At 43.7% G+C, this 18,973-nt stretch overlaps 1 protein-coding gene and 1 long non-coding RNA gene across 2 annotated transcripts; one reads left to right on the forward strand and one right to left on the reverse strand.

The window, feature by feature from the left end:
• Positions 1-5,452: 5,452 nt before the first annotated feature.
• On the forward strand, positions 5,453-18,937 carry tspan14 (tetraspanin 14). The gene is made up of 9 exons (XM_038694851.1): positions 5,453-5,590; positions 7,356-7,436; positions 10,518-10,568; positions 10,755-10,901; positions 14,352-14,522; positions 16,661-16,786; positions 16,878-16,928; positions 17,420-17,533; positions 17,659-18,937. The coding sequence occupies exons 2-9, from the start codon at positions 7,356-7,358 to the stop codon at positions 17,722-17,724; spliced, it is 807 nt and encodes a 268-aa protein (XP_038550779.1). The 5' UTR covers positions 5,453-5,590; the 3' UTR covers positions 17,725-18,937.
• On the reverse strand, positions 7,465-7,974 carry LOC119884451. The gene is made up of 2 exons (XR_005441016.1): positions 7,894-7,974; positions 7,465-7,845 (listed from the first exon to the last, which is right to left on the reverse strand). It is a non-coding gene; the product is annotated as an uncharacterized LOC119884451 (long non-coding RNA).
• Positions 18,938-18,973: the final 36 nt, after the last annotated feature.

Genomic DNA, 18,973 nt, shown 5'->3' on the forward strand with positions numbered 1-18,973 from the left:
ATCGTCAGGTGAGGATCAAGGCTCCTCTCACTGTGTTTAACTAGACAAGCAATCTGCAAATCTTACCAAAATGTCTTTTTTATTTTTTGAAATACAACAGAAACACAAAGTAGTACTGACAGCCATAATTTCAGCTTGTGGTAAAACGGTGCAACGTTTTTAATTTAGCATGTGAAAGTACAAATTACACATTTGTGTGCATGGTAGAGAAAAAAACCTTTGCAAATTGGGAAAGTATTCATTATTTGTCACTTGACAGGCACACGGTCCTGTGAAGTTTAGCTGCTGCTCTGACAGGGTGGTGATGGCGCAATGGATAAGACGCATTCCTTTGGTGTGAGAGACCCGGGTTCAATCCCCCTCTATGACACTGTGTCCCTGAGCAAGACACTTCACCCCTCGTTGCTCCAGTGTGACCTCTGACATGTATAGTCGCTTTGGATAAAAGCGTCAGCTAAATGAATAAATGTAAGTGATCTGAGCTTCCCTGCTGGTACCATGTCATTACCAATAATATTCATCAGCTGTTTGTCTCAAGAAGGTAACAGAGGCTGGAGAAGAACCACATTAAATTACAATCCAACAACATGTTTTTTCTACCAGGGCAGTAAAGGTTTGGCTGGCTGATCACTTCCATGCTCTAAGTTAACGTTAACGTTTTATTGCCAATTACTGATCAGCTGATTGTCTCGTTAACCAGCCAAGCCAAACCACAGGCAGGAGAATAACTAGGTTACATGAAATTAATCCAACAACATATTTTACACCTTTACATCCATGACTTCTGCTGTCATCTGTCTGCATCTACACTACCCCATGATGACGACACACTGGACCTTTAACAACTCACTGGACAGTGTTAGAGAATCACTCGATCAATAGTCTAATATGGTCATATCAATGATTGGATGAAGAAATACAGTATAATAAAAATATAATAAAAGAGGCTTGTTCTACAGACCGAGTTCGACTTGGATTCAAGACAAATCTGGGAGGACGATTTGGATCATACGTTTAAAGATGAGGAGGGGAAAGAAGTTCTATATGCGCTCATACAGTTCACATTTGGACATCGCATTTATTGGACAGACCAGCAAAGGTTAAACCAGACATGGACCCTACTTGTGACGGATGTAGGGAAGCCCCTGCATCACGCCTCCATATGTTCTGGCTTTATCCAAGACTGATGACTCTCTGGAAATCTATCTGTAATTCCCTGTCAGTAGCGTTGGGCTCAACAATCACTCTCAAATCTTCATAAGGGCGCCCTCACCTGCTCTTTAACTGCTGGTTCTTCTAAACTGAAAATCAGAGCAGCTCGTGTTGACTGGCTTCATGACGAGCTCCACTGAAGGGATTAGCTATTTGATAAGCAACAAAACGTTTTGTTTGGTTTGGGAACCATTATTTCCCATTTCTCCTCTCTGGGTGCTGCTGAGATCACCCCCCCACTCTGCCATCAGCCTCCTACGTTTTAACTTTTGGCTGAGAATCTGGAGACCCCCACCCCCCCCCATTTCTTATTTATTGATTTCGTATGTACTTTAGTTTGTGTGTGTGCATGTAATTTACCTTTAAAAAAAATATTTACTGTGACTATTGTTAAAATTGTCAGGCTTGGGAATGTTGTTGTTGTTTTCTTTAAATGAAATGCGCCTTCACTCCCTCGGTCCAATGCATGTTACGGTACAGTTACTAAATGACTTAGTCGATTTGAATAACAGGAGAGCCAGCCTTCACTTACTACACGCCTTATGAAAGGGGGGGTGGTATTATTGGGTGGCCCAGTTAACCATTAATCCATTAATTATTCCAGATTTAAATTCATATTCATAAAATATCCAGATGTGGTACTGAGTTAAAGGTGTCCCTTTGTTAGGAAGACAGTCTCTGCCTCCCACAACACCTGGGCTGGGATGTATCCATCATATCTCAGTTTACTTTATTAAACCTGGTTTTAAAGATGGAGGATTCAGAATCTGGACAGAGGGAGGTTCTCTTTTGATCAGTTATGTCAGAGATATCAAATTCCTGAAAAAGCTGCATGTCATCAAAGTCTAAAGGCATGGTGTGAGTAGCACCACTGGCAGCGCCGGACGAAACGTGTTGGGGAAGTTTTCCACCTCCTCAGCATCGGATACCTTAAATGCACATAGAAGGGAGAGTGCCCGTTTAAAAACAGACTGTGGATCCAAAGTTTAAATCACTTCTATATGAATGGCTCCTGAGAACGCACATGACCCCGGTTACATCGGATATCTCCTAATGTTGCAGATACGTGCTCCACATGCTCTGATGAGAAGGTTCTTTACTGCACTGTTTACGGGAAAGCCCGAGAGTTCAAATATTGTGGAAGAATGTTAGCCAGCGTCTGTCCGAGATTATGAATAGAAAAAGTCCTTTAAACGCTGAACTTTAAGCACACAAGCCACGTTCTGGTGGCTGGGAAGACATGTCAATTAGTGAAACGTGTAAAGACGTGCGTGGAAGTGATACGTGAGGACTCTGCATCCTGTGTTGATTGTTCAAAATTCAATAAAGGTATTGTTAAATGGTAAAAGTACAATGTCTGGATTCACATCTCTTTTGTTGCACATTCTCATGATTTATGTGACAGTAAAACACCTGTCCAAGGACTGCAGATGAAATCTATGTCATTTATGTGCACTGTTCCTGCTAAATGAAAGGGGAGAATAATGAATATTAATGCAGCTCAGTGTGGCCTGATGAATATTTATGGACCAGGATCAGCTGTTATCAGGTGTAAATAAGCGTGTTTCTCAGGTATTCTGCTCACATTTACTCTCTGTTCCAAACTCCATTCACATTTTCAGCATTTATACAGAGGAAAGTCTGAATGTGTTACTAACGGGGCTTTTTGCTGCTCAGCCATCATCTGATCCCGATCCCCTCTTATTACTTCCTCTCACCAGCCCCATATTGTTGGATCAAGTGGGATTACTGAGGATTATCTGTTCTCCCAGCTCTGAGGAAACAACCACAGAGCCCAGATCAGGTTCACCTGGACCACAAGTTCTTCTCTGTGAATTAAACAAGACAGAAAAAGACAGTGAGGAGTTCTCAGAGTGTCTGAAGCTGAATGAGAGATTGTTGAAGGGAACAGGCCCGGGTTCTCGTCTGTTTAGATCCAGATCTGTCTCAGAGTACACAAACTAAAGGTTCTTTCTAGTTGGGAAAGAATCCGGTCAGTTCCACCTTCAAACTTGCTTACTGAGTCACAGGTTTAAATGTGGGCTCTTTTGAACAGATTTTGGTGCTGCAGACGATGTGAGTTTGTTTCAGTGTTGAACCTGAACCTTGGAAGCTGTGATTCAGACCCCCCCACCCCCCCAACTGATGAGACGAAATTATCCATAACGTGTGGCATCACTTGCTGTTGCCATGGAGACGGTGATGGGTTGCTGGAGGCGAGGAGTCACGGTAACAGATCACATCACACACGCAGAGTGTACCGACACATTCACAGCGAGCTGACCGGTTTATTAGGAACACCTGGAACCTGGTCCTGACAGCTGTTATTTTGTCCATGTGGATCAGTGAGGCAGAGTTTTCACTCCCGACGCCGTCTGTGGTCTCTGCTGGTCACCTGACCCTCGCCTCACAGGTTGTAGCGTTCCGGCTGCTGAGCTATTTGTTGAGTCAGCTGAGTCTCTGACAGAAAGATCAGGAAACTCTGCAGATGATGTTCTAACAGAGCAGGAAGTCTATCCGATCCTCAGAGTCAAAGCACAAATAGCTGCTGATGCTGAAACCAGTTTCCTCTTGTTCTCTTCTCAGGCCTCTTTTCTCCATGTGGGATTCCAACAGAGGCGCTCTGAAGCTAAATGGAGGGCCGAAGTTAACAGAACTGCTTCTTTCAAGCTGCTGGAGCTGAAGAACACAGATGGAAACACAGAGTAGATAATGAAAGTGTCTGGGGGGTCCAGCTGTAGAGGAGCGGTGGGAATGTGTTTCCAGGACTTTGTTACCTTCTTCCTACAAAGTCGAGGAGAAAATGATTGAGGGCTGTTTATTGCTGAAAACCTTGTTTTTGTTGAGGCGCAGCAGACGGGTTAGCGGCGCTTAATGTCCTGTGTGACGGTAACAGTGATGAGGAGGTGTTTTTAAATGTACTGAAAATCCAAAGCTTGACAGGAATCATCAAGAACCTCATGTTGCTTCCTCACGCAGGTTCAGACTGAAGCTCGTGAGCTGTCTGATGTGTGGAGGATGTTTTATACCTGGACTCACTGGAAGGTGTTTTCTCTGGCACGGCTGGATTGCCTGTGAACATTTTGAACAAACTGCAGGGTTTGGTAGATTCTTTTAGACCCTTAAATCTAAAAAGGCGGCTCTGGCCATGCTGCTGGGCGCCGCAGCACAGGGAGCTCTGGTCAGGTCACGCTTCCTGGACGTCCCGCAGACGGACTCTTTTTTGGTCTGGAGAGGAAAACTTGTTCCCTCCCTGCGACCTGACAGTGGCTCTGCGCTCTCAGACTCCTCTGAGATTAGGAAATTAGCTGACAGGTGTGTGCCGCAGCTTCTTCACTGCTCTTCCTCAGGTGGACGCTGAGGCCAGGGTGAAGTTGGAGGCTCGTGTTTGCCTTGATGAACTTTACGCTGATGGGTTCTCAGGGTGGCAGGGCTCCTGGCCCGGACGGTCGGCCCTGCTGGTCGGTGTTGGGTGAAGACTTGTTGGAGGAGAGGTCGGCTGCCTCTGAGCCGCGGGAGGGCGCTCATCACTTTGCTGCCCAAGAAGGGAGACCTGCAGGAGCTGAAGACCTGGAGACCAGTTTCCCTGCTCTGCACAGACTATAACGTACTGTCCCGGGTCCTGGCCCCGAGGCTTCCAGAGGTGACGGCTGCTGTTATCCACGCTGATCAGACATACTGTGTGGCCGGCAGTGTCACTTTAATGTGTGATGTTTTGGAGGTCTCTAGCTCGTTGGCTGCAGACCCGGGTTGAACTCCTGGATCTGTGGTGAACTCTAGCTGCCTTTGGGTTCAGCCCAGGCTTTATAGCCCAGATCCAGGTTCTGTATAGTCACACTGCAGGTGTTCTAAAAATGAATGGGGGTCTGAGAGCTCCTTTCACTGGTCAGAGGGGGGTCACACCGGGCTGCCCTCTGTTCTCTGGTCATCGAGCCTCTGCTCCATAAACTGAGAAATGATCTGAGTGGCGTTTGTTTGGTGCCGTATAAATAAAACTGAATTGAATTTACAGTTTTGGAAAGAATAGAGAAGATTTAATGCTGGAAATGGTCTTCAGATCCCAGAAGCTTCAGATGGTGCTGGGTACCTGCCAGGTAGGTATAAATACAAGCTTTGCAAAAGGAGAAGCTAAAGAAACAGCTGGGACAGGAAACCTTTACCTGGGATACTGAAGCGGAGAGAGAGCTGCTGGGTGAAGAACAGAAGCTTTGGTCCTTCCCCCTCCGGGCCAGCAGGGGGCGGCAGCACCTGTAAAGTCCTGAAAGCCGCAGCTGGCTGCTTGTTGTTGTTGTTGGAGGAAGCAGCGGTCCGTTATCAGCAGGGTGTGTTGCTGACAGAGTCGGAGGAGCCTGGTCGTGTTTCTACAGACTGCTGAGAGGTAAGGACAGGTGACTCCCTCTCTCTGAGCTCAGGTGAGGCTGCTACCTCTCTGCTACAGGAACCCGCTCCCTGTACTTCACTTTAGCTCCAGCGTTAGCCGCTTCCTGTTAGCCCGCAGCAAACTCTCCAGGAACTCCGGTTCACCGTTACGGGCTAATAACGGCACATTACCGGCTAATAACGGCACATTACCGGCTAATAACGGCACGGTAACGCTGCTCTTCGGTACCGCGCAAAGGAACCGGATGGGCGGTGAACAATTCGGTACCGTGTCGGTACTTTACAGAAACATAGCGAGGCAAAGGCGCCCAGTTGTTAACTAGCTCACACCCAGAGCTAAGCTAAGCTAACAAAGTTAATGCTAACATTTAAAGTTAAAGACTTGAAACCGAACCAGTTACAAGCTAACTGCTAACAGTACCGGGGTCCAGTTCTGTTGTTCTTGATACTGCTAACAGTACCGGGGTCCAGTTCTGTTGTTCTTGATACTGCTAACAGTACCGGGGTCCAGTTCTGTTGTTCTTGATACTGCTAACAGTACCGGGGTCCAGTTCTGTTGTTCTTGATACTGCTAACAGTACCGGGGTCCAGTTCTGTTGTTCTTGATACTGCTAACAGTACCGGGGTCCAGTTCTGTTTCGCTAACAGTACCGGGGTCCAGTTCTGTTGTTCTCGATGCTGCTAACAGTACCGGGGTCCAGTTCTGTTGTTCTCGATACTGCTAACAGTACCGGGGTCCAGTTCTGTTGTTCTCGATGCTGCTAACAGTACCGGGGTCCAGTTCTGTTGTTCTCGATACTGCTAACAGTACCGGGGTCCAGTTCTGTTGTTCTTGATGCTGCTAACAGTACCGGGGTCCAGTTCTGTTTCGCTAACAGTACCGGGGTCCAGTTCTGTTTCGCTAACAGTACCAGGGTCCAGTTCTGTTGTTCTTGATACTGCTAACAGTACCAGGGACCAGTTCTGTTGTTCTTGATACTGCTAACAGTACCGGGGTCCAGTTCTGTTGTTCTCGATGCTGCTAACAGTACCGGGGTCCAGTTCTGTTGTTCTTGATACTGCTAACAGTACCAGGGTCCAGTTCTGTTTCGCTAACAGTACCGGGGTCCAGTTCTGTTGTTCTTGATGCTGCTAACAGTACCGGGGTCCAGTTCTGTTTCGCTAACAGTACCAGGGTCCAGTTCTGTTGTTCTTGATACTGCTAACAGTACCGGGGTCCAGTTCTGTTGTTCTTGATACTGCTAACAGTACCGGGGTCCAGTTCTGTTGTTCTTGATGCTGCTAACAGTACCAGGGTCCAGTTCTGTTTCGCTAACAGTACCGGGGTCCAGTTCTGTTTCGCTAACAGTACCGGGGTCCAGTTCTGTTGTTCTTGATGCTGCTAACAGTACCGGGGTCCAGTTCTGTTGTTCTTGATACTGCTAACAGTACCGGGGTCCAGTTCTGTTGTTCTTGATGCTGCTAACAGTACCGGGGTCCAGTTCTGTTGTTCTTGATGCTGCTAACAGTACCGGGGTCCAGTTCTGTTGTTCTTGATGCTGCTAACAGTACCGGGGTCCAGTTCTGTTTCGCTAACAGTACCGGGGTCCAGTTCTGTTGTTCTTGATGCTGCTAACAGTACCGGGGTCCAGTTCTGTTGTTCTTGATGCTGCTAACAGTACCAGGGTCCAGTTCTGTTTCGCTAACAGTACCGGGGTCCAGTTCTGTTTCGCTAACAGTACCAGTGTACGTGTACAGTATGTAACTGCAGTGTGTTGTGACAGATGTACTACTATCGCTATGACAACGCTGAGGTCAGCTGCTGCTACAAATACCTGATGTTCAGTTACAACATCATCTTCTGGGTGAGTTACCTGATCACATGTTTACCTGTTTACCTGATCACATGTTTACCTGTTTACCTGATCACATGTTTACCCGATCACATGTTTACCCGATCACATGTTTACCCGATCACATGTTTACCCGATCACATGTTTACCCGATCACATGTTTACCTGTTTACCTGATCACATGTTTACCTGTTTACCTGATCACATGTTTACCCGATCACATGTTTACCTGTTTACCTGATCACATGTTTACCTGATCACATGTTTACCCGATCACATGTTTACCTGTTTACCTGATCACATGTTTACCCGATCACATGTTTACCTGTTTACCTGATCACATGTTTACCTGTTTACCCGATCACATGTTTACCCGATCACATGTTTACCTGTTTACCTGATCACATGTTTACCTGTTTACCTGATCACATGTTTACCCGATCACATGTTTACCTGATCACATGTTTACCTGATCACATGTTTACCTGTTTACCTGATCATATGTTTACCTGATCACATATTTACCTGGGGCCTGCACCACGAAGCAAGTTCAACATACCCAGGATATGTTTTCGTTATCTGGTTTCACTAACCCGAACAGTCGGGATAAGCGCTACCACGAAGCTGGTTATCGACTCGGTAAGTCAACCCAGGGTTTCCCAATCCAGCATAAAAGAGGCGGAGTTAGCAGCAGATGACCAGTCACAGACATGAACAGGTCCACTGTCAGCAGAGCGTCATATTTTATGAACGAGGATTAAACCGTAACACTACAGAAACACGACAGCAGCACGGCTGCAGCTGACACATGCAGGGAGACGGTGTGAATGTCTAAATGAACAGTAGTATATTCTATTGTGTTGATTTAAAGTGTTCTTATGAGCTGGACGAAAATATCAGCCTTATTCTTTCAGCTCGGCTGTGTGTCGGCGTCTCCACATTAAAAGACTCGGGCGCTGAATAAGTGGTCTTCCCCCTCACTTTAAAAAACTCGTCCCTTCAAAAATGAGATTAATTTAAAAGTGTTCCAAACGTTGTTCTAAATTAACTTCATAAAGCAATGAAACAAAACTCCATTCATGCCATAAAATGAGCTCAAATAGTGTCTGAAAGACTGAATGTCAACATCTAGGCTGCTGAAAGCTCACATGATGAACATGAACATGACCGCAGTCTCTGTAGCAGGCCTAAGAAAGCTATACTAACCTAAAATAAACAGCCTACGTTCATATTAAATTTAGTATTTCAATATCCCGACCAAACTGCTCCTAATATTGAAAAATAAAACCCCTTTCTTTAAAAATATTAAAGACATTTAAAGGCAGTAAATAGGCTGATCCTGCTGTGCTGTAAAAACCTGCAGGCTCAGTCTCTGCAGGATTATATCGCTGGAGTCAAGAGTTTCTCCACATCACCGCTGCAAACATAAAGCAGCCTATTGGCTAAAACAGTCTGTGGGATTTCCTACAGATGGTGACGTCATTTTCACAGAGTTGGTCTCTGATCTGGAACAGAACCTGCTCCGGAGCAGGTTAGCCGTTCAGCATAAGTTACCATGGGAAGAAGTGAACCACCTTCGTGGTGCTGAAAACCCAGCAGGGTTAACCCTGAAGTTACCTGGATAAGCTCAAATCCTGCTTCGTGGTGCACTCTGATCACATGTTTACCTGTGGCCTGTACTACCAAGCCAGGTACCCGGCTTATCCAGGTAGCTTCAGGAGTAACTTCCCGGTTAACCCGTACTACAAAAGGTGGATGGGTGTTACCCGAGGTCTGTTGCCATGGCGATTTACGCTTCATCCCTGAACCGCTCCCAGCAGGTTTTGTTGGCGGTTAACTGGAGGTTCTCCTGCACGTGGACGTCTCCTTCTGTTACAGTGGACCTCATGTGCAGCTGGACCTTTACATCTTCATTATATTCCACATAAAATACAGGCTAGAGATCTGAACTACAAGAAGAACACTGAAGAGAATCAGGCTACAAGTTTAGTCCAACAAGCCTCCCGGGCTTTGTCGGCCGCCACGATATTAGACTTAGCCGTTAATGTGTCACATTCAGAATTTCCTGATACGTGCGTTCCTCTGGAGGAAAAAAAACTTTGCCTGCACGGCCGAATACGCCTCTTTTTATACGAGTTAACACGGACTCAACCAACAACCTCTGATCCTCCTTTTGTAGTTTAACTCCAGTGTAGCAGACCGTTTGTTTCCCAAAGTTCACTCTGAGCAGGCTGAACTCCCTTCATAGTCCAGGCCACTGATCCCATGTTTACTTGTTTACCTGGTCACACAGAATGTTCACAAGTTAAACTGACTGAGACAGAGCTGTGTTGTCTTTGAAAGCTGTTTCCTGTCTGGCACTCAGCTGACAGGAAGTGATGTCAGTGGTATCCTGTGTGGTTGAGGGAGCAGGAAGTGTGTTCTTGTGAAACCTCATCAGTCACAGTTCTGTTCTTGTTGGGTCTCAGAGTGTGAACGGCCTGTAAGGGTCTCACTCCTGGTTTATCAGCAGCTGACTTCAGACCCACAGGACGCAGGGCTGAAGGCTGAAGAGCCTTAAACCTGCGTCCTCTCTGACAGCCAGCAGGGGGCGACTGCAGAAAGAAGTGTGATTGTATAGAAGTCTCTGAGAAAATGCTTCTACTTCTCAGCTGATTTATTCCGTCAGTAAAGTCTTCTTCAACACAGCATGATGTTCATTTAGTAAATTATGGTCCCATTTAGAGGAACATAGTTAGCATCCCAGCTAATATCTCAGTTAACGTGAATTAAAATTGCACCTTGCTATCCAAGCTAGCTTGCGCCACTCTCTCGTCCAAATATGGTCACGTCCAGTGCCTTGCTGCAAAAAGTCAACATGGCGACGGCCAAACTGCCAAACTCGAGGCTTTAAAACAGTAGTCAACAAACCAACGGGTGACTTCATGGCAGCTGTTCCCTCTTCTTTTATACAGTCTATGCTTCAGACAAGTATCTCAGCATGCCTCTCACATCAACCAGTACATAACGCTTTTATATTCAGACAAGAAAGTAATGCAGGTCTGTTTCTGTATTGGATAAGACTAAACGCTGGTGTGTGTCTTTGTGTTGCAGCTGGCTGGAGCTGCCTTCATTTCAGCTGGTTTCTGGGCGTGGAGTGAAAAGGTGAATGAACACACTGAATTACAATCACAACAGTATTTATTTCTTGTTTCTTGAAGAGTGAAATGAGTTGCTAAGTTAAGGTAGTGAAAGTTGGTTTAAAATTGATCATCACATCATAATTATATCTAAAGGTTTGACCTCTCTTACTGCTTTACCTTTCCTGAACTGCTTTGCTGTGGTTTACAGGGAGTCCTGTTGGATCTGACCCAGGTGACTCGGCTGCATGGTTTCGACCCAGTCTGGTTGGTCCTGGTGGTGGGCGGAGTCACCTTCATCCTGGGCTTCGCCGGCTGTGTGGGGGCTCTGAGGGAAAACATCTGTCTGCTGAAGTTTGTATGTTAAAACAGCCAAAGTCTATACTTTAAATACTTCAGTCTGCTGAAGTTTATACGTTAGAATCGTCGGTCTGCTGAAGTTTATACTTTAGAATCGTCGGTCTGCTGAAGTTTATACGTTAGAATTATCGGTCTGCTGAAGTTTATACTTTAAATATTTCAGTCTGCTGAAGTTTATGTTAAATACTTCGGTCTGCTGAAGTTTATACGTTAGAATCGTCGGTCTGCTGAAGTTTATGTTAAATATTTCAGTCTGCTGAAGTTTATACGTTAGAATCGTCGGTCTGCTGAAGTTTATACGTTAGAATCGTCGGTCTGCTGAAGTTTATGTTAAATACTTCGGTCTGCTGAAGTTTATACGTTAGAATCGTCGGTCTGCTGAAGTTTATGTTAAATACTTCGGTCTGCTGAAGTTTATACGTTAGAATCGTCGGTCTGCTGAAATTTATACTTTAAATATTTCAGTCTGCTGAAGTTTATACGTTAGAATCGTCGGTCTGCTGAAGTTTATACGTTAGAATCGTCGGTCTGCTGAAGTTTATACGTTAGAATCGTTGGTCTGCTGAAGTTTATACTTTAAATATTTCAGTCTGCTGAAGTTTATACGTTAGAATCGTTGGTCTGCTGAAATTTATACGTTAGAATCGTTGGTCTGCTGAAGTTTATACGTTAGAATCGTTGGTCTGCTGAAGTTTATACTTTAAATATTTCAGTCTGCTGAAGTTTATACGTTAGAATCGTCGGTCTGCTGAAGTTTATACGTTAGAATCGTCGGTCTGCTGAAGTTTATACTTTAAATATTTCAGTCTGCTGAAGTTTATACTTAGAATCGTCGGTCTGCTGAAGTTTATACGTTAGAATCGTCGGTCTGCTGAAGTTTATACGTTAGAATCGTCGGTCTGCTGAAGTTTATGTTAAATACTTCGGTCTGCTGAAGTTTATACGTTAGAATCGTCGGTCTGCTGAAGTTTATGTTAAATACTTCGGTCTGCTGAAGTTTATACGTTAGAATCGTCGGTCTGCTGAAGTTTATACATTAGAATCGTCGGTCTGCTGAAGTTTATGTTAAATACTTCAGTCTGCTGAAGTTTATACGTTAGAATCGTCAGTCTGCTGAAGTTTATACGTTAGAATCGTCGGTCTGCTGAAGTTTATACGTTAGAATCGTCGGTCTGCTGAAGTTTATACTTAAAATACTTCAGTCTGCTGAAGTTTATACGTTAGAATCGTCGGTCTGCTGAAGTTTATACTTAAAATACTTCAGTCTGCTGAAGTTTATACTTAAAATACTTCAGTCTGCTGAAGTTTATACTTAAAATACTTCGGTCTGCTGAAGTTTATACGTTAGAATCGTCGGTCTGCTGAAGTTTATACTTAAAATACTTCGGTCTGCTAATGTTTATACGTTAGAATCGTCGGTCTGCTGAAGTTTATACTTAAAATACTTCGGTCTGCTGAAGTTTATACGTTAGAATCGTCGGTCTGCTGAAGTTTATACGTTAAAATCGTCGGTCTGCTGAAGTTTATACGTTAGAATCGTCGGTATGCTGAAGTTTATACTTGAAATTCTTCAGTCTGCTGAAGTTTATACGTTAGAATCGTCGGTCTGCTGAAGTTTATACTTAAAATACTTCGGTCTGCTAATGTTTATACGTTAGAATCGTCGGTCTGCTGAAGTTTATACTTAAAATACTTCGGTCTGCTGAGGTTTATACGTTAGAATCGTCGGTCTGCTGAAGTTTATACGTTAGAATCGTCGGTCTGCTGAAGTTTATACGTTAGAATCGTCGGTATGCTGAAGTTTATACTTGAAATTCTTCAGTCTGCTGAAGTTTATACGTTAGAATCGTCGGTTTGCTGAAGTTTATGTTAAATACTTCAGTCTGCTGAAGTTTATGTTAAATACTTCGGTCTGCTGAAGTTTATACGTTAGAATCGTCGGTCTGCTGAAGTTTATACGTTAGAATCTTCGGTCTGCTGAAGTTTATACGTTAGAATCGTCGGTCTGCTGAAGTTTATACGTTAGAATCTTCGGTCTGCTGAAGTTTATACGTTAGAATCGTCGGTCTGCTGAAGTTTATACGTTAGAATCGTCGGTCTGCTGAAGTTTATACGTTAGAATCGTCGGTCTGCTGAAGTTTATACGTTAGAATCGTCGGTCTGCTGAAGTTTATACGTTAGAATCGTCGGTCTGCTGAAGTTTATGTTAAATACTTCGGTCTGCTGAAGTTTATACGTTAGAATCGTCGGTCTGCTGAAATTTATACTTTAAATATTTCAGTCTGCTGAAGTTTATACGTTAGAATCGTCGGTCTGCTGAAGTTTATACGTTAGAATCGTCGGTCTGCTGAAGTTTATACGTTAGAATCGTCGGTCTGCTGAAGTTTATACTTAAAATACTTCGGTCTGCTAATGTTTATACGTTAGAATCGTCGGTCTGCTGAAGTTTATACTTTAAATACTTCAGTCTGCTGAAGTTTATACGTTAGAATCGTCGGTCTGCTGAAGTTTATACGTTAGAATCGTCGGTCTGCTGAAGTTTATACGTTAGAATCGTCGGTCTGCTGAAGTTTATACGTTAGAATCGTCGGTCTGCTGAAGTTTATACTTAAAATACTTCGGTCTGCTGATGTTTATACGTTAGAATCGTCGGTCTGCTGAAGTTTATACTTTAAATACTTCAGTCTGCTGAAGTTTATACGTTAGAATCGTCGGTCTGCTGAAGTTTATACGTTAGAATCGTCGGTCTGCTGAAGTTTATACTTAAAATACTTCGGTCTGCTAATGTTTATACGTTAGAATCGTCGGTCTGCTGAAGTTTATACTTAAAATACTTCAGTCTGCTGAAGTTTATACTTAAAATACTTCAGTCTGCTGAAGTTTATACATTAGAATCGTCGGTCTGCTGAAGTTTATACGTTAGAATCGTCGGTCTGCTGAAGTTTATACGTTAGAATCATCGGTCTGCTGAAGTTTATACGTTAGAATCGTCGGTCTGCTGAAGTTTATACGTTAGAATCGTCGGTCTGCTGAAGTTTATACGTTAGAATCGTCGGTCTGCTGAAATTTATACTTTAAATATTTCAGTCTGCTGAAGTTTATACGTTAGAATCGTCGGTCTGCTGAAGTTTATACGTTAGAATCGTCGGTCTGCTGAAATTTATACTTTAAATATTTCAGTCTGCTGAAGTTTATACGTTAGAATCGTCGGTCTGCTGAAGTTTATACGTTAGAATCGTCGGTCTGCTGAAGTTTATACGTTAGAATCGTCGGTCTGCTGAAATTTATACTTTAAATATTTCAGTCTGCTGAAGTTTATACGTTAGAATCGTCGGTCTGCTGAAGTTTATACGTTAGAATCGTCGGTCTGCTGAAGTTTTTGCTAAAGTTTATATGTTAGAAATGTTGGCCTTTGTTGAACATTTAACCAGTCCTGGTGGTTCATCAGTTTTCCGGCGTGATCGGCTTCATCTTTATCCTGGAACTGACGGCGGCGGTGCTGGCGGTGGTTTTTCAGAGCCAGGTCCGAGAGTGGATTAACGGCTTCTTCCTGGCAAACATCAAAGCGTACAGAGACGACATTGACCTGCAGAACCTCATCGACTCTCTGCACAGGATGGTAACTCATCACAGTCTGTTTGTGTTTCAGTGTTGTTCATATTGGCCTGCATTACAAACTGTCTTTCCACAGACCCTGCATTCAAGAAAAACACCCAAACATCCTTTTAACAGACAAATGCTAGTGAGTTCAGGAAGAGGAGGGATCCTCTTTCAGGATGGACGGACAGGAAACAGATGTTGCTGTGTTATCTGCTTCACTAACAACCAATCAGGCTCGGTCTGCTCAGGGTTCCCCAGTCAGCCAGTCTGCTTGCAGCTTTTACAAACTATAAGACTTATTACTCAGTGAGGAAAGAAATCCATGCCAGAAACATTTAAGATTTTAAGTACTGAAGGTTTGTTATTATTATCATGACATAGCAGTAAGTAATTGTCACTACGATCATTATTCTAATGATCTTTTTGTGTCTCTTTTTCAGGATGATTGCATAAAATATTAATGAGACAAGTGTTTGATAAAAATGACTTTGAAAAATTAAAATAATAATGACAGCTGCAGCTGCCACATGCAGGATACAGAAAATCCAAACTAAATCTAAAATCTGAACCCAGAGCGGTGAGCCGGCTTCCTGACAGATCTTAAACCTGCGCTGGGCTTCAGGGCTTCAGTCTCTGCTGTGGGGGTTGCAGAGATACTTTGTACAGATATCATGCTGCAAACAGGAAGTAGAAAACAGTCTGCGGGATCTCCTACAGATGGTGACTGTCAGTAGGCGGAGCGTTTATAGTATTGATCTCTTATCTGGAACAACTCTGAAGTGACTTTGCTAACCGAGAGACAGAGAGAAAAATGGATTCCTGTCTGAAGGATAATGTGACGGCTAGGAGGTAGTCAAAGGAGCAGCTGACTGGAGGTTGAACATTCAGATCAGGTCAAACCTGCAGTGCTGAACGTTTGTTTCCCCCTGTGGCGTGACAGTAACTACACGAACACTGTGGACGCTGCTCATGACGTGCGTGTGCAGGTGGCTCGGCATCACATAGTTAGAAATGTCTGCAGCTCAGACAGTAACCCGTTATTTAGAGGAAGTGTAACAGCTACACAGCCTGCTCCAGATGTTTTACACAAAGCCACTAGGGATGCTTCATCCATCACTTTATGTGCCAAAGCACATTCAGCATGGCAAGGTTATTTGTATAGCACATTTCAACAACAAGGTAATTCAAAGTGCTTTACATAAAACATAAAAGCAACAGGGAAATATAAAAAACCTTAAAAGCAACATAGGGAAATTGGAAAAAAACAACACATTAAAACAGGACAGTAAAAGTTACAGTGTACAGTCAGGGTAGTAAACACAAACTATCCATCGTCAACTGCTTATCCTGTGCTCCGGGTCACGGGGGGCAAGTATCTTGTTCTTTTAACAGAATCACTGCTGTGGAGCTCAGGAACCTTTAGTTAAACCTGTAGGAACATGTTCCTGTTGAGTAAAGTATCTTGTTCTTTTAACAGAACCACTGCTGTGGAGCTCAGGAACCTTTAGTTAAACCTGTAGGAACGTGTTCCTGTTGAGTAAAGTATCTTGTTCTTTTAACAGAACCACTGCTGTGGAGCTCAGGAACCTTTAGTTAAACCTGTAGGAACATGTTCCTGTTGAGTAAAGTATCTTGTTCTTTTAACAGAACCACTGCTGTGGAGCTCAGGAACCTTTAGTTAAACCTGTAGGAACATGGTCCTGTTGAGTAAAGTATCTTGTTCTTTTAACAGAACCACTGCTGTGGAGCTCAGGAACCTTTAGTTAAACCTGTAGGAACATGTTCCTGTTGAGTAAAGTATCTTGTTCTTTTAACAGAACCACTGCTGTGGAGCTCAGGAACCTTTAGTTAAACCTGTAGGAACATGTTCCTGTTGAGTAAAGTAGCTTGTTCTTTTAACAGAACCACTGCTGTGGAGCTCAGGAACCTTTAGTTAAACCTGTAGGAACATGTTCCTGTTGAGTAAAGTAGCTTGTTCTTTTAACAGAACCACTGCTGTGGAGCTCAGGAACCTTTAGTTAAACCTGTAGGAACATGGTCCTGTTGAGTAAAGTATCTTGTTCTTTTAACAGAACCACTGCTGTGGAGCTCAGGAACCTTTAGTTAAACCTGTAGGAACATGGTCCTGTTGAGTAAAGTATCTTGTTCTTTTAACAGAACCACTGCTGTGGAGCTCAGGAGCCAGACGACTGGGATCAGAACGTTTATTTCAGCTGTAACGGGACTCATCGCAGCAGAGAGAAGTGTGGGGTTCCTTTCTCCTGCTGCATCAATGATCCTGCGGTGAGTTTATGGCTGATCAGAGATCAAAGCACATGATCAATCCCCCTTGTTCCATAACTGTATAATAAGTCTGTATTTGTGTTTATGTCAGGACTCGGTGTTGAACACTCAGTGTGGCTACGACGTCAGAAACAGACCAAAGGTGAGGTCATTTCCTGTTCTTTAAAGCAAACTTTCTTTTTGGACAGGTGATGGTCAGCATGGCGTGGCTCTTCAGGACGTTTTCGTTTATAAACTGAGCTGGATCATGGGTCCTTTGTCGGTTTGATACTGACCAAAAGTGGTTAATGTTCTAACAGGAACGTTGTCGTTGTTCTTGTTCCTGTTCCGTTAACATGTTCCAGTTAGAACACTAATGACACGCTCTAACAGGAATGTCCTCCTTGAGTTTTGACCTAAAAAAGCGTTCAATGTTCCAACAACAACATTTTGTTTATGTTCTTACGAGGAAAGTGTTAATGTTCTAATAAGAACGTTTTGTTACTGTTAACATGTTCTCTTTAGAACATGTTCTAATGTTGCAACATGATTGTGTGTTCAAACAGGAGACTCCTCCTTGGGTTTTAACAGTAACATGTCGTTGATGTTCTTATTGGGAACATGTTCTTTGACGTTCCTCACTGTTCCATACAGGCTGAGTGGAGTAATCACATCTTCACTAAAGGCTGCATCGCTGCGTTGGAGGACTGGTTGCCTGGAAATCTCTACACCGTGGCCATCGTCTTCATCGTCATCTCTCTGCTGCAGGTACAAATACTGTAACAGCACTGCATGTGTGTACTGTAGGTGTAACGGTACCTGGAGTACCTGTGTTAGTACACGTTGTCTCTGCTGGGTTCTGCTGTCTCAGTCGTGTGTTTACCTGTGATCAGATGGTGGGGATCTACCTGGCCAGGACTCTGATCTCCGACATCGAGAAGGTCAAATTCAGCTACTGATGCAGGAGGCGGAGTCTTCCCTGCGTGGGTGGAGTCTTCCATTTGTGGGCGGGGTATTACCTGCAGGGGTGGAGCTTCCCTCAGGTGTTGGTGGACCAAGTTTCTTCAGTCAGACGTGCCTTCTTCTTCTTCTTCTTCTTCTTTGGTAGTTGCATCTGCCTTCAGTCTTCTTCAGATGATCTCGTTGCTAGGGTAACTGCAGACATGGCGTCGTGGTGAATGCGTGGAGCCTCCGTGGAGCCTCCGTAGTCCTGAAGGAGGGTGTGTTCCTGGGTAAAGACCAGGTCTTTCTGGTCTTGGGGCTCCTTGAGAATGTGACGTTGTGTTGTTGTTGTTGTTGTTGTTGTTGTTTTTAAAATGAATTTTTTTATATATTGTTGTTGTTGTTGTATTGTGGCTGCGAGTTTCGTCAGCTAACAGACCTGTGCCTGCTCTGTACCAGACTGCCTTCACTTTTCCTCTCGTTTAAGAACCAACACGAACTGCAGCTTCAGGCCTCCCTGTGAATGTTTAATGAACCAGTGTGACCTTTGACCTGATTGGCTGTTTACCGTTCAGTGCCTCCTCCGTCGTCGTCATCTTCAGGGTGAACTCAGGTCTTCTTGTGTCTCTGACCAAAGTATTGTCCTCACTATTGATCGATCTAAATGAGTCATTCAGTCTGCAGAACCGGTTCAGTTCCTCAGTCGGTCATTTCATTGATTATCCAAATAGTTGCGGATCAGTCAATTCACTCATCCATCATCATCGTTGTTTCAGTGATTTAAAAGAGGAAATGAACCTCCTGCAGCAGAACGTGATGTTCCTGTAATTGGCCACAAAATAAAACCCCTAAACGATCAGTCAGTGGTTGATTGGTAAACATGTCGTCATCGTCAATAATTAGATAAAGTGGTAAATGTTAAGTTCAGAAACCACAGAAGAAGAATCCGTAAAGACAAATCGCCATCTCAGCTTCAGATCATGTGATCACGTGTGGACTGAATATGAAGACAAAGAACTTTATTGACACTGGATTCATGTTAACACTCTTTGAATAAATAAAGCTTATTGTTGAAATATTTTGTATGAATAAAGACCTCTAGCCAATCAGAGCAAACCAGAGAAACATCTGACTTCCTGCTTTTACTGATTAATTTTTCTGTTTCATCATTTTAATGATTTTATTCCGAGGAGATTCTGTTTTTATATTCAACAAAATAAAAGTTTGCTCTGAGTTTGATTCATGGTGTTTATTGATTATGAACAC

Source organism: Micropterus salmoides, unplaced genomic scaffold, assembly GCF_014851395.1.
Source record: "Micropterus salmoides isolate LMB-PRFRI ecotype aquatic unplaced genomic scaffold, ASM1485139v1 Ms_hic_scaffold_3462, whole genome shotgun sequence".
Lineage (NCBI taxonomy): Eukaryota > Metazoa > Chordata > Actinopteri > Centrarchiformes > Centrarchidae > Micropterus > Micropterus salmoides.